The 16033-nt window shown below is 32.0% G+C and overlaps 2 protein-coding genes across 4 annotated transcripts in view; one reads left to right on the top strand and one right to left on the bottom strand.

Moving 5' to 3' along the window:
• The window catches only part of LOC130629179 (uncharacterized), a 29024-nt gene extending 21173 nt beyond the window's left edge, over positions 1-7851 (bottom strand). The window contains exons 1-2 of one of the 3 annotated variants that reach the window (XM_057442303.1): positions 7665-7851; positions 1573-1702 (exon numbers count right to left, since the gene is read on the bottom strand). The gene's annotated coding sequence lies outside the window, so the exon portion shown is untranslated. The other 2 variants (XM_057442302.1, XM_057442304.1) reach the window with 2 other exon arrangements.
• A 6585-nt stretch (positions 7852-14436) lies between these two features.
• On the top strand, positions 14437-16033 carry LOC130628707 (uncharacterized). The gene is made up of 3 exons (XM_057441690.1): positions 14437-15318; positions 15484-15745; positions 15831-16033. The coding sequence occupies exons 1-3, from the start codon at positions 14983-14985 to the stop codon at positions 16031-16033; spliced, it is 801 nt and encodes a 266-aa protein (XP_057297673.1). The 5' UTR covers positions 14437-14982.

Here is a 16033-nt window from a genome sequence, read left to right as displayed (position 1 = left end):
TAAGCACAGATCTATGAAATAAGTTATTTATGCATTTTAAAGAATATCAAAAAGCCAAACTTAAACAAACACAAAACACCTAAAAACAAAAAGTTAAACTTTGAAAAATCATTTATTCGGTTGCATACCATCCTCTCCCGCAAAAATATGCACAAAATGTAAAAATTAACCGGTTAACAAAACAATTTTTTTGTCTCATGATCCGTACTGACTTTACCAAACATTTTAAACTGAAATGTCAAAAAAGCAATGAGCAAGGAGTAAATTTCAAATCAACAAAAATCATTATTTTGAAAACATTGTATATATATATATGGTCCTTCCTCACAAAAGTTTACAATAAATGTAGAACACAAAGGTTTATGAGGAGCAAATCAAAATATGAACAAAAATCAGTTCAATTGGCATGTTTTATATTGTTTTCACCCATAAAATCTTCCACAAAATTGATATGAAACCCATCAAATTCAACTCAAAAAAAGCAGTCATTTAAGTGCATACAAAAATACAACTTGGAAAGTGTAAAATATCAAATTATTATTTTTAGTATATATACTTGCATATGGTCCTCCCTCACAAAAGTTAAACAGTCTCAGTCTGAACATTCAGTAATTTTTTATCATCACCAATTATTTATTCCCGTAATTACATTACTTACAGTTAGTTTAAAGCTTAAAAAAAGTTTATAAAACAAAATATAAAAAAAATCCAACTTCAGCTCACAGTCTAATTGTACAAAAATTTGTTCTATCAGTATTTTGCATGTGGTCTTTTTCCACAAAAGTTTACACAACATTTAAAAAACAGCAGTTTGCAACACAAACAATATATTTGGCAACCATACTATTCTCTGCTGAGAAATTTTAACCACAAATGTAAAAAACTGAGGTAAATTTCCCAAAAAATGTCAACAAACTTTGTAAAAATATCAACCACTACCCTTGTAAAAATATATAACCTTGTAATTTACATGCGAGCTTACAGAAGTTTAACAGGATGTCAACAACAAAACAATAAAACTTACTCCAATTAACGCACACACTTTAGTTTTACAAAATCATTCCTCTTAAAGTAAAATTTTTCCTCACACTACCCTAAAAGTTCAATAATCTTTGAAAGATTTTGTAGCTTGTTACATCATAATTCGTGCTCAAATAAGATCCCTAAGTTTGACTACTAAGGTGGATATAAATAGCTAAAAGAGGAATAACAACATTAATCATCAGTTAGCTAGCTAGGTTTAGATATGGAGCTTGAAGGTAACATTAGATAAGACAGATACCCAGTTAAATATAGTTAAACTGGGAAGACGCCAGCTAGCTATTTATGCTTAGTAAAACACATATAAAGAGAAACAATAGCAATATAAAAATTATGACATTTGCAGTAAGTTCAACAAACCAAAAGTTTCGCTAGCACTTTTTTTTGATAACATTAATTATGCAAAAAAGTGTAAAAAAAACCGCGGTAAAATATAAAGAATTTGAAGCTCTTAAGTGACTTTTTCCTGTCTGACACGTAACTCTAGCGACATAAAAACATAACGTCTAAAAATATCTAAAAAGTTCTTACTATTTGTGAATCCAAATCTACTTTAAACCCAAGCTTTCATTTTCTACTTCTAACTTTTCTTTACTACTTCTAGCTCCACTCTTCACTTTCGAATTAACTTCTTGTGGCTTCTAACTTTACTTGTGTACTTCTATGTTCACATAAAATATATATAAAAAAGAACAGAGTGTAAAACCAATTGGCAAATTTTTAGGCTAATTAGTCAAATTAGAAATGCAAAAACAAAGTTTGAGTCATAATTCATGTTAAAACAACAACAATCAATTTAACAGTTCATTTTACGTCAATTTTTGCACTAAATTTCCAACACAAAATACATATTCTAAATAATTCCTATGATTTTCCTCAAAAGTTTAATCAAAATATAAAAGATGAGAGGTGAACGACAAAATCAAAGTTTGCAGAATTTAATTATTTTGGTATATATATGTCTATTGATATATGCCCTTTATAACAATATCTCAATCCAAAATGTGAAAAAGAAAAACAGTTTGCAACAAAATCAGTTATTCTGATGATATTGCATACACTTTTTCTCCACAAAAGTGTAAAAAAAGAATGGTTGCAGGAAATACTTCTGATTCAACAAAAATCAGTATTTGCATCTTGTACTCATTAAATATTACTCAAAATTTCAAAAAACTGCGATTTGGAACGCATCAAATTTATAAATAGAGAGGGATCAGTCATTTCGGTATGTTGTCCTGCCCGGTAAGAATTTATACAAAATATAAAAAAAACACAAGTTTTTTCGGTGTTGTACTCCCTCAAAAAAGTTGAAACTTTTCTTAATAAGACAAAATGTCATAAACAAAAACATTTTGGTCAGAACATCTAGAACAACAAAAATCACTACACTAAAGGTACAAGAACTACTACATGTTAAATCAAAATCGTTTCGTCATATTCCATGTAACCGATGTATATAAGTTTAGTTACACAAAATGTGAAAAATACATTATTTGCATACACAAAATGTGAAAAATACAATATTTGCTTAAAAACAGTCCTTAAACTCTTCTTAAATATTATGTAATACTTTTTTAAATGTTGTTGTGGCTTGTTAATTTAAGCTTAAAATGTCAAATGAAATAAGTTACAGTCACATTCTTAGCAAAGACCACTAAGATTAGCTTACATGTAAAAAGCAACATAAAACTGAAGCAAACATAAGCTAGCTACAGCAGCTAATAGCTGGTCAGTTGAATATAAACTGGAGACTTAGCTAGGTATAAAGAACATGGCTACATATTTATAAAGTCCGAGCTAGCTAGCTATTAGGTTGTTGTTGGTGTGGTTGGTTTTATGATGCTAGCTAACAAACATGTCTCGCATCAATAATATCATCAAAACTGAAAAAAACATAAACAAACCTTACAGAAACCTTTCTATACTTCATTTATATACCATGCCCCTTTTTAAATGCTTTTGTAAAGATTTATTTTGAAGGAAAGAGTAGAAATTGCTTAAAAAGAACAGCCATCTTTTTTGCAAACACAATTTCCGTTACTTTGTGCTAGAACTTCATTTAACAAACCACATAAAACTCGCAGCTTTTCACGACAAAGAAGACATAATTTTTTCGGCGACTTCAAAGAGAATTTCGGCAACATCAAAGGAAAATGGCGATATCAACTTTGCCTGTCACAGAGACACGGAACTGGCGTATTATTATATAGACTAGTCGATAAGGCCCGCCGTGGAGTAATCCACTTAGGCAGAAGGACAATGGAAAAACAGGTTGTTTTAGTTTTTTTGCTGACGTCAGCAGTGCAAATACAAAATAAATATATTTTTTTAGAATTTTGTATACCTGTTGCCTTCATCGTATAGATCTTGAAATGCTGATCAAGAAAATGTATATGATCATGTATCTTTGACAAACGGTTGCAGAGATATCAAGGTTTAAAGGTTTTTTGATCACGTCATCAAACCGTCCATTCCGAAACGGATTCGGGGACCCAGGTTTGAAAAACTTACCCAAATTGGTCCCAGGTTGTCCCTAGTTACCCACGCGGTGAAAAAACATTGACGTCACCACCTCGTTTCCAAGTTATTTGGCCTCAAAGTTTTAAGTACATTGTAATGGCTTCACTAATCTTAATTAACTTTCCTTTGACGTCAATACTATTTTATCGGTAAAGTTTGGTAAATTACAGAACAATTTTATAGGCGATGTTTTATAGAATTTGTTAAAGAAAATTTGAAGAATGTAATCCACTTTGCAAAAGTGACAGACAGACACACGGAATTAGCGTATTATTATAGAGATTACTAGTCGATAAGGCCCGTGGAGAAATCCACTTAGGCAGAAGGACAATGGGAAAATAGGTTCTTTTAGATGTTTTTCTGACGTCAGCAGTGCATATACAAAAAAATGTTCTTAAAATCTTACACAAAATGTCAAATATCAAATCGCATTAAATCCTCCACACAAATCTTACACAAAATAAAAAAGAACAGCTTGCAAGGTGTAAAATCTAGTTGATAAAAAGTTACAACAACGACACTCAAACATCGACACTCACAACACTAAACTCACAAAACCGACAGTAAGAAGACCGACAGTTACAACACCAACAGTCACAACACGGATAATAACAATGTCAGAAATAACGCATCTCAATTATGTACATACATCTTATTAGTGATTATGTTGAAAACCCTCAGTATTTTATTCTGAAGTGTCAAAAAGGAGGCCTCCAAGAGTTAGCACAAATCAACAAAAATAAGTTTTTTACACAGTTTAAATATTGTTTTTCCCTTACGCTTATACAAAAATATAAAAAAGCCATAGTTTGGAAAACATCAAATTTAAATCTAGAAAAATCAGTCATTTCAGTTGCATACCTTTCTCTCCCACAAAAATTTACACAAAATGTAAAAATCAACCAGTTAAGAACACAAAAATTTTCTCTTTTAGTTCCGTACTGCCCTTTACCAACAATTTTAAACATAAATGTCAAAAAATCAATAAGCAAAGAATAAACTTGAATCAACAAAGATTATGTGAAGAGCTTGAAACACTAATCAAAATAATGTATAGAATCAAGTACAACACTTACAATAATACAGTAATAAAGTCAGAAATAAGACATCTCAAATATTTACTTCATTGAAAACCTTTAATATTTCAATCAGAAGTTTCATAAAACATCAAATTTATATCTGGAAAATCATTTATTCGATTACATACTATCCTGTTTCCAAAAAATATATATACACAAATTGTAAAAATTAACAGGCTAAGAACACAAAAAATTTTTCCTTAGTATGATGATCTGTAGTTACCTTTACCAACCATTTTAAATGTGAATGTCAAAAATAAAGAAGGAGTAAATTTGAATCAACAAAGATATGATTTTTGGAAAACAAAGTGCATATACGGTCCGTCCTCACAAAAGTTAACACAAAATGTAAAACAGATCTGTTTTTGAGGAGCACATCCAAATCAACAAAAATCAGTTCATTTAGCATGTTCTATATTGCTATTGTCCATAAATCTTCTACAAAAAGGTTATGAAACACATCAAATTATAGAAAAATCTGGCATTTCATAAAATATAAAATACAAAAAAGTTTTTTCATCATCACCAAACACAGTTATATATTACCACAATTATAAAAATCTTAACAAAAACGTGAAACCATGGAATTTTCTTCCAGCAAAAATGACATCACATACAGTTTAATTCTCCCCAACAAAAGTTTATAATACGAACTATGAAAAAGCTATTAGCTTACACCACAGCCTTCAGTGGAGGCCAATTCTACAAAATTTGTGCTTTCAGTATATTTGCATGTGGTCTTTTTCCCACAAAAAAAAGAAAATTTTAAAAAACAGCAGTTTGCAAGACAAACAAGAACACAAACAACCTTCCCGAACCGAACAACCATCCTTTCATAAATTAAAATAAAGACAAAAACCCATGTAAATTTCCAATCAAATGTCTACACCCCCCTGCAGAATTTAATTATTTTGGTATATATATGTCTATTGATATATGCCCTTTATAACAATATTTCAATCCAAAATGTGAAAAAGAAAAACAGTTTGCAACAAAATCAGTTATTTGGATGACATTGCATACACTTTTTCTCCACAAAAGTGTAAAAAAAGAATGGTTGTAGAAAATACTTCTGATTCAACAAAAATCAGTATTTGCATCTTGTACTCACTAAATATTACCCAAAATTTCAAAAAACTGTGATTTGGAACGCATCAAATTTATAAATAGAGAGGGATCAGTCATTTCGGTATGTTGTGCAGAGTCCTGCCCGGTAAGAATTTCTACAAAATATAAAAAAACTTTTTTCGGTGTTGTACTCCCTCAAAAAAGTTGAAACTTTTCTTAATTGAGACAAAATGCAATAAACAAAAACATTTTAGTCAGAACAGCTAGAACAACAAAAATCACTACACTTAAGGTACCAGAATTACTACATGTTAAATAAAAATTGTTTCGTCATATTGCATGTAACCGATGTATTTAAGTTTAGTTACACAAAATGTGAAAAATACATTTTTTGCATACACAAATTGTGAAAAATACATTATTTGCTTAAAAACAGTCCTTAAACTCTTCTTAAATATTATGTAATACTTTTTTAAAAGTTGTTGTGGCTTGTTAATTTAAGCTTAGAATGTCAATTAAAATAAGTTACAGTCACATTCTTAGCAAAGACCACTAAGATTAGCTTACATGCAAAAAGCAACATAAAACTGAAGCTAACATAAGGTAGCTACAGCAGCTAATAGCTGGTCACTAAAATATAAACTGGAGACTTAGCTAGGTATAAAGAACATGGCTACATATTTATAAATTCCTAGCTACCTAGCTAGTTGTTGTTGGTGTGGTTGATGCTAGCTAACAAACATGTCTCGCATCAATAATATCATCAAAACTTTAAAAATCATAAACAAACCTTTCTATACTTCATTTATATACCATGCCCCTTTTTAAATGCTTTTGTAAAGATTTATTTTGAAGGCAAGAGAAGACAAATGCTTAAAAAGGACAGCCATCTTTTTTGCAAACACAATTTCCGTTACTTTGCGCTAGAACTTCATTTAACAAACCACACAAAACTCGCGCCTTTTCACGACAAAGAAGACATATTTTTTTCGGCAACATCAAAGATTTCTTTTCGGCAACATCAAAGGAAAATGAAGACATCCACTTTGCCTGTCACAGACACACTTAGCGTATTATTATATAGATTATTATTGTTGGTGTTGTACATGATTCTATGCATTATTTTGATTAGTGTTTCATGCTCTACACATTGGAAGCAACGTGTCAACAAATTCTAGGAAAAAAATATTGTATTGACGGGTCCTGGCAGACGTCATCAAAATACAAGTTACGATTCTCATTTCCAATGTAGTCCTGCCTAAGTGGATTTTACAGTGCAAATTAATAATCCTACTAGCTGAAGTCCCGTAGAAGAATCCACTGAATCTCTCATCGAGTCCATATGAGGAGTGCCAAATAAAAACATAGAACACAATAATTAGAATTTTTAAAAGTCACAATTTATTTATTATTCTCTATCTATAACCACCGAAACAAAACGTCTAAGCATGCAACAATAAAAAAATAATAAAAGAGAAAAAAAGCCCTGGGAATGAGGTTGCTCACAATCTGTATCATATTTATACCCGTTGAAACAAAACGTTTAAAAATATAAGCAGGTCCAACAACAAAGTAAAAATAAAATAAAATAAAAATGCCAAAGGTCTAACAAAACCGAAGGTGTCAAACAACGGTTATGTAAAAAGTTAAATTTACTAAAACTATATACTTGCTAAGGTCAGAGCGATCCAGCTATTGATAACAACAGGATTTATTAGTAGAGTATTGAAAAATGTATACCACATCAAAAACTTCTTTACATTTTAAATAATTCATAAAAGCAAATTGTGGAGTTTCCTATTCTCTCTGATAACATGCTTCGATAAAGTTTGAACGCATATAGACTTGTTTTGCTTAGCTTTTTAAGAAACGTATCTCAATTTGTACATGTAAACACATCGCAACTTTCCCTTTTCTTGATCCATGTTGTTTAGAAATAAATAAAAAAAAACTTACCGGTTGGAATAGTTCAAAGTAAATACCAATATAATATCACACTAAAGTTGTACTGTTGTCTGTTTGGTATAAAATCTTCTTTTGAGGCAGTAACAGAACGTCAAACTTTATAAAAAGTCGAAGAAAGTATTCCCAAATGTTTTGGGAAAATCCTAGCGTTTCATTATTGTCTTTTAACAATGAAATTTGTCTTTAACATAATGGTAATGTTTATTCAAACTGTTCTTGTTTGTTTTTTTAAAATCGAGTTTTAATAATGGCGTTCACATAGCTTGTTAGGTTGTGTATTTTGAATAAAGTAATGAATCCAATTTGAGTTTGAGCAATGACTTTAATTTACCGATGCGTTTTTATCGTTTTAAGCTTGAATAAATTAACCATATGATATTTGTCACAATCATTTTCACAAGATAGCCTCTTCAGTCTCTATTGATACCATTATCGAACCATAAAGAACAAGAACCGCTCAACTAAGATGTGAATCCTATTCTTATGTTTGCTGCTGAGCAGAGAGGATTTTATTTTCTGCAGTTAAATTTGTTTTTGAATTTGTTGTCGATTTTAACTCTTTCCGTATTTTAACGCAATTATTAACAAAAAAACAATAACTTAATGATGTGCATAACAATAAGTTTTAAGAACTTTTTTTATGTTCTCCATTTTATTCCCGTCGTTTGAATAAAATTAACAAATCGATTTGAAATAAATGTAATACTCCAGTGCGCAAAAGTATATTATCTATTGGTTAAACGACAAATTATTTAAATATTCAGGAAACAAATAAAACTCAAACGTATATTTATTTCACGAAACAGGGATGATTCTCTAAGATAAGATTAAATTATTGAAATAAAATTAAGAGAGAACATTACACTCTATTCAGCTGGAAAAAGATTTAAAGGTCCCTCTCTAAAATGTCCGAGCATTTCTAATCGATAGCTCAAGATGTAAAACTATTCTAATCGTAATTTTATCCACTCATAAATTCATAATTTTATGAGCCGTGTAAACAAAACTTTAATTGTTGCTAATGTTGACGAAAGAAACTTGATCCACTGCACAAAACACTCAACGAACCCTCAACTCCGAAAAATACTTGTACGCTACACTATAAACCGGACAAGCTTACCCCTTTCCATACCCTCAATGCTTTGTGGAGTTGCTCAAACAATTCTGCTTTAGTTGAAAAGTTTAAACCATTGCCAAGGGGAAAAAGTTGGATACAGATGCTGTATCATCATTATAAAAGATACACATATTTTTCATGGTAGTTTGTTGCATTTTTTCAGACCAACACCGTGATGTTTTTACATCAAGTAATATATAAAAACTAGTCGTTAGCCCGTGAAGAATCCACAGGGTCGTCCGTCTTTAAATTAGACGCTATTTCATGTGACCCTTGCACGACACTTTTCTTGCGGACCAGACAGAGAAAATACAGTTAATATTATAGGGAAATAGATACATATATTAAAGATAAAGAACTATAGGCATGCAGAGTTTTATTGTAAAACCAATTCTTATTCATATATCATAAGGAATTTGGTAGGAATCGGATTAAGACAAAGCTTCAGTTTAATCAGGCATTGATAAAACCTAAGTTCATTTATATTTAATTCTCTTATAACAAAGCCCTTCGTCTGATCGTGTGTGTGAGAGAGAAAGGTAGATTATATTTGTTCCTTTTGAAACGAATCTGTTATTTGTAAAACTTCTGTTTACATTTCTAAAAGCTTAGAACAAGTGTTGCGATTTAAGAAGCGATTTTATTAGCTAAGAATAATTTAGCAGTTGGGTCTAATTATGCTATTATAAACTACACGGAATGATTTCATTTGTTATAATTAAGTGCACGGGCGACCTTAATGTTGCTTATTCATCCACGAATGGTCCACATTACAACTAGTTAAATAATAATTCTTACGTAATATGCGAAATTTCCTTCGTTGCGCAGGAAATGAAGTTTCTTTCCGTTTCCGCGGGAGGAAGCTTCGCATCTTCGCATGCGCCGTGAAGACGCGTTTAAAAAGGGCGTTTTTAAACTTGTGAGACCTCGGTTTGTTCGGACAGCATCAAATACAGTCGTTTTTTATTTTTTACTTAACTAAAATATATTTTTCTTTCATGTGTCCATGGTAACAAGCGCGTTCAGCACGATGAAGAGAAGGAGAGCAACCAGTCAAATTATTCAAACGACGCACAACGCTACACAGAACTAATATAATCTATGTATAAACGAGTTTAAGGAACCCGTGCACGATTGGGTAGCAGTACTGCATGGATCGTGTGGATGTTCCATCACAGATATCTGTTTTTGGTTTCGCTTCCGGCTTTACTGCATCAGTTTCTTGTAAAAATTATAATGTAAAATATAAGTTGTCAAAGAACATAGCGGTTAAAAATTAACAGAATGCAAGCGTTCTGACGTGAAGTGACATTTGTAAATATAAAACCGTGCGTGCTGTCCTCAAATTCCAAATACCAACAAATACCAAAAAACGGATGTTTTTATTTATTCTGTCCGAATAAGGAATAGGAAAGAAAGCAACTATCATCAAGGTTATCTTTATATTTTTCGAGTTTGCTGTTAACTTGAGTTATTGTTTCTACAAAATGCCTGTTATTTTATTCCCATTGCCATTGGGAATTTCTTAGAGTTATGTTATTGTTTGTTTAATAATTGTCTACGTCACAAAGACGATTAAATTGCTAACGTGTGTTTTCTTTTTAAACATAAAAATATTTTTTTGGGTTTGTTTCTTTGTTTCTTTAGTAACTGTTTTATTTCACATATGTAAACTAGGCTTTACTACAAGTTGTTTTACATATCACTAGTAATACGCAGGAGTAAACTGAGTGATAAAAAACAGTGTAGTCTTGCACCTCTAGCTTGTAAAGCACTAACATTCAAATGCAACTGCTTGGAGAGCGACAATTGTGCTTTTCATTCGCTCGCAAGACGTTTCATACATCGCGTTCGCGGCTTCTTAGCTGCAGAGTTATCTTGTTATTTATTGCTACCTACGCATTAGAAATATCCTGCTCTAATTGAATTTCCGCGCCCGAAGGCGTAGGGAATTCTTTAAAACCGTCGTTTTTTTCTTTCGGAGCATTTTTTGAGAAAAAATCGACCCTGGGATTTCACGTTCAGGATAGTATTGGTATAACTGACAACTAACCCGTCCCAAATGGTCAATTGCGATGTCACAGTTTTAACCTTCGTAACCAAGCTCCCTAAGTACTGGGAAGTACGTTTCAGGTCAAAATTGGTATTTGTTTTCGACAAAATTTGGCACAGTTAACAAAAAAGTATGCTGAACATAATGATGACATTATAATTTTGATTTTTGTCACCTTAAATGTTATTTTAGGCCAAAATTGGTCCAAAAATTCAAACAACTTTATTTTCAACAAAATTTGGCAGAGTTAACAAATAAAGTATGCTGAACATGTTGGTGACATCAAAATTTTGGTTTTTTGCCACCTTAAATGTCATTTTAGGCCAAAATTGGTCCAAAAATTCAAACAACTTTATTTTCAACAAAATTTGGCAGAGTTAACAAATAAAGTATGCTGAATACGATGGTGACATCAAAATTTTGGTATTTTGCCACCTTAAATGTCAATTTAGGCCAAAATTGGTCCAAAAATTAAAACTACTTAATTTTCAACAAAAATTTGCAAAGTTAACATAAAAAATATACTGAATATGATGGTGACATCAAAATTTTGATTTTTTGTCAACTAAATACCGTTTCGCAAGACTTTGAATGATAGGCTGTATTTTTGTTAGCAATTTCTTTTAAAATGTGGGTTTATTTTGACACGTTTCGTTTTGTTTGCGTTTGCTGTAAGACATAATGTCGCTTGTGTGCTTTATCTTCAGAGCTTCATGCACCAAACCTTTTCGAATGTTTGGCACGATAACACAACGAATTAGCAGGTTGTTATCAAATATTTTGGTAGCAAGTGGAAATTCTTAGAGCCCCCAGGGCTTCTTGTTATTTATTGACTTGATAACTTTATTAGAGTTTTGCTACTTAAAAATTCTAAATCAGAGGTAAAGTACAACTAGAAAGGTAAAAATGGCGCAAATAAAGTTTCTGTGTAAAATTAAAAGATATTTGGAAACTAAGTTTTTGTTAAGTGATTCCTTTTTAACGAACTGAGTACAAGGTGTTAGTTACAACCTTGAGAACAACATAAGTTATAAGATCTATAAGACCAGTCGGTGGTCCGTGAAATAATCCACGGGTTCGCCTGTCCTTTTTATACCGCTTTTTGTCGAAGTGTGAGACAGCTGTTATCAAGTTTAGTATAAAAAGTTATGACTGAAGAGAGTTTTTGTTGTTTAAGAAATATCACTTAACTAGTCGGTGGCGCGTTAATAAATCCACCGGTTCGCCCGTCCTTACTAATCGTATTTATGTGTCTCGCTACCCTGGTTACCATTTTACGTTAAGGGCACACGGATACGGGTGTTATAATATAAATTTTAAGGATGTATTTGTTACATCTTTTATAATGTGTTTCAATGTATAGCCTATCGACTAATTATAATTCAGTCACCGTTATTTCTGTTGTTTAAAACTTCATACATTAAAATTTGATTTTATCGATAAAAGCTAAACGATTTTAAAATAAAGCTTGCTCTAACCTCTTTCCAACATTTTAGGTTTCGGAATATCTTTTAATTTTACACAGAAACTTTAGTCAAGGAAATAAACACGATTAATTAAAAACGAAATCATTGTGAAATTAGGCCTATCTAAGCTATCGAAAATTCCTCTTTTAATTTAATTCCTTTATCATTACTACTTTGATCAAGCCTGAACACGATATTAAAAGTTTCTGCTGCTCGGACATTCATAGATTTATTAAGATTAAACATGTAGCTGCAAAATTTCAATGATCTCGCCTTAATGTTTTCTTGCATCACATTCTCTCTTTTCTGTTTCTGGCTCTCTCTCTATATAGCAAATTTCAAGAACAGAGTTGCTCTTCTTAAAAATATAACCAAATGTAGTTAACCTTTGCTAGATATACAAGTTTGATTTTTCTGCATGTCATGGAAATGAAAAATATAGACAATATATTGTATTACAAGATAATAAAGTTTAAAGAGTAAATTCGTATACATAGCATATACCCTTTGCAACTACTCCAATCCTTGTGCCATAAAAACTGGAGCAGTTCAAGGTTCGTTTATTGCTAAAACAAAGCAATATGCATCGGAATCACATTGAGATGTGATATTTCCTTGCTAGCTAGTGTGTGTTTATATAAAGAGACTAACCTCTTTCCAACTTATTGGTCAAATTTCTAAACGAATGACAAAGCACAATGTAAATATACAAACTATTAATCATTAACCAAAACGAGAAAGTAAAACGTAAGAACAAAAAAAATTTAAAGTGAAGTCATGAAACAAATTAATAATAGAAATTAGCTTAACAAAACACCCATACTAGAGGAAAATAACCTCCACATAACTATGCATGACCAGGCAGGAGTGTGTTTTAATAAATCACCCTCCTCCGGAGCCTAATTGTATTACAAAATTTTCAAATCGACAAGTAACTATGGAGAACAAGTGCAAAACAAACAAACACAAAATAGAAACAAGTGGAAACTGAAACAACAGCAAAAACCATGACAACAACAAAACAAAAACCCCGACGACGCAATCGAATAGAAAACAAGAACAACAAAATCAAAACAAAACAAAAATAGCGACAACGACAATTTTAAAGGCGGACATAAAAAGAACTTCGTACCTGTTTCGTTTTTCCTGTCTCTGTTGTTGTTCGTATTGAGTGGTGTGGTGTGTTTGTTTATTTTGTGTTTCTTGTTGATTAGACCCAATGTGGGCTGGTGATAAAGCACAGATTTCTATACATGAAAAAAAAACGGAGGAAAGTCAAAAAAATATATTAAGCAAGTGTATTCGCTTTATCTATATAATAATACGCCAGTTCCGTGTGTCTGTAACAGGCAAAGTGGATATGTTCATTTTTCTTTGATCTTACCGAAATTTTCTTTGAAGTAACCGAAAAATGCATGTCTAATATGGTAAATTTTCTCACGTTACGGCGCGACGTCAATAACACTACTTTAACGTCAATATCCTATATTAAATTAATGAAGCCGTTACAGTGCACTTAAAACTTCGAGGCCAAATAACTTAGAAACGAGGTGGTGACGTCAATGATTTTTCACCGCGTGGGTAACTAGGGACCACCTAGGACCAATTTGGGTAAGTTTCCCAAACCTGGGTCCCCGAATCCGTTTCGGAATGGACGGGTTAATGACGTCATCAAAAAACCTTTAAACCCTGATATCTCTGCAACCGTTTGTCAAAAGTACATAATCCTATACATTTTTTTCATCAGCGTTTCAAGATCTATACGATGAAGGCAACAGGTATACACATTTCTAAAAAAAAAATTGTGTTCTGACATGTCTCTGCTGACGTCATCAAAGTTTAAATGACGGTTGTTTTTCTCTATTATCCTGCCTAAGTGGATCTTTCCACGGGCTTTATCGACTAGTCTCTTATAATAATACGCTAAGTGTGTCTGTCTGTCACTTTTGCAAAGTGGATTACATTCTTCAAAATTCTCTTTAACAAATTCTATAAAACATCGCCTATAAAATTGTTCTGTAATTTACCAAACTTTACCGATAAAATAGTATTGACGTCAAAGGAAAGTTAATTAAGATTAGTAAAGCCATTACAATGCACTTAAAGGGACTGTCCGGTAAAAAAATAAGTTTTATTATATCAACTAATATGTACTTATTACTAAAGAATATCTGCATCTTTTAAAACATAATATATTAATACGCTTATGTAAGTTGTTTTCTTTTTTTCAATTCCCTCGCGAAGCATCACCTTTGGATCGCCATTTTGTTTGAATAATTCAGCATGAATGAGAGGCTAAACACACATGTTTCCCCTGACGTAGCACAATGGTGAGAAAATCAAAACAAAACGCCCTAGCCCGTTAAAGGATAGACCGGAACAAAAAATCTTATTGACTTATTTTATTTTCGTTTATTATTTTTTAAGTCAGTTAATACCCCCGTGTAGCATATATTCGGAAATGTGTTATAAATAATTTATCAGATTTCACAGGTTCTGTTATTATTCGCTAAAGGCGCTTCGCTGAAGATAAAATTTAAAGATCAAAATGTAAAAGAGGCTGCTTCAGCGCGACATTACGCAATTTCCCCTCGAAAGCAAACTAAATAACATTTTTGTTTCTTTTTGTGAAACAACTCTGAACGGAGAAAGGTCGAAAAACTTGCTGCTAGTATGGTCTACTGTTCGGCGTACGGTTGTAAAAACAACATTAAGTCAAACAAAGATAAAAGCTTCTTCCTAATGCCTAAGAATCCTGGAGTTAGCAAATCCTGGATTGCCGCAATTAACAGAACAAAGCTGCCAGCTAAAGTATTTCTATGCTCTGACTGTTTTGAAGAAACCTGCTTTGACCCAAGCTGGAAACTTCAGAATGAATTATTTTATAAAGATCGTCCTTGCAAACGGCGGTTTATTCCAAATTCTGTGCCGACAATTTTTTGTCATAAGACTGCCCCTAAGGAACGTACATCCTCCACATCGCGAGCCAAACGAAGTCAATCTAAAGACGTAAGCAAATCCGTTTTTTTTATAAGAATGTTAATCTTGAAAATTATTCTTAATTTCCCCGTATTTTGCTATTGGTATTGACAAAGCCTTGAATGTTCTTAACATTTCTCGAGTATATCATCTTCGTTCCCATTCCTTTTTATTACTTCGTTCGATCGTTATTAGTTGGTGAAGTCAGCCTTGGTTGAAGATTCTGAGCAATTATGTTTAATCGATAATGAAGTTGAATTTGAAGTTGAATCCAAATTATTAATTGGAATACAGGCCATACCAAAAACACAAACGAGTGCAACCCAGTATAAAGATACGTCAGTACGAAGTACATGTACACAAACGTCGTGTTCTGTAGCAGATGCGCAAACGCAAACCCAAGTAGCTGTTGTACATGCTTCTTGTCAAACTGAAAATGAAACGGACACAGATAACGGTATGGCTTTCGACTTTATTTCATTTTCATGCTTAACCGAAGTGGCAATTTATTTTGTAATTTTTAAGAATGTATATGTTTTCAGATTCAAATTGTACTGATTCCTCATTTAATTCCGATTTGGATGACGTGAACCTACAAAGCGCAGCAGCAGCTCTGAACAGTACATTCAATATCCTACATAAAGGTAAATATTTTCTTATACGTGCACGAATTTACAATGAAAAAATTATTAATGAAGGAACTGTTTATATCGTTTTTCTTCATTTAATACTTCAGGTAATATAA

This window comes from Hydractinia symbiolongicarpus, chromosome 15 (genome assembly GCF_029227915.1).
Source record: "Hydractinia symbiolongicarpus strain clone_291-10 chromosome 15, HSymV2.1, whole genome shotgun sequence".
NCBI classification, from domain to species: Eukaryota; Metazoa; Cnidaria; class Hydrozoa; order Anthoathecata; family Hydractiniidae; genus Hydractinia; species Hydractinia symbiolongicarpus.
This window is presented reverse-complemented; position numbering and strand designations above follow the sequence as displayed.

Bases quoted from the DNA above. Each gene is read 5' to 3' on its own strand.
- LOC130628707 (XM_057441690.1), top strand. From the start codon at position 14,983: ATGGTCTACTGTTCGGCGTACGGTTGTAAAAACAACATTAAGTCAAAC. The intron at 15,319-15,483 runs GTAAGCAAATCC...GATCGTTATTAG, and splicing joins AACGAAGTCAATCTAAAGAC to TTGGTGAAGTCAGCCTTGGT. The intron at 15,746-15,830 runs GTATGGCTTTCG...ATATGTTTTCAG, and splicing joins TGAAACGGACACAGATAACG to ATTCAAATTGTACTGATTCC.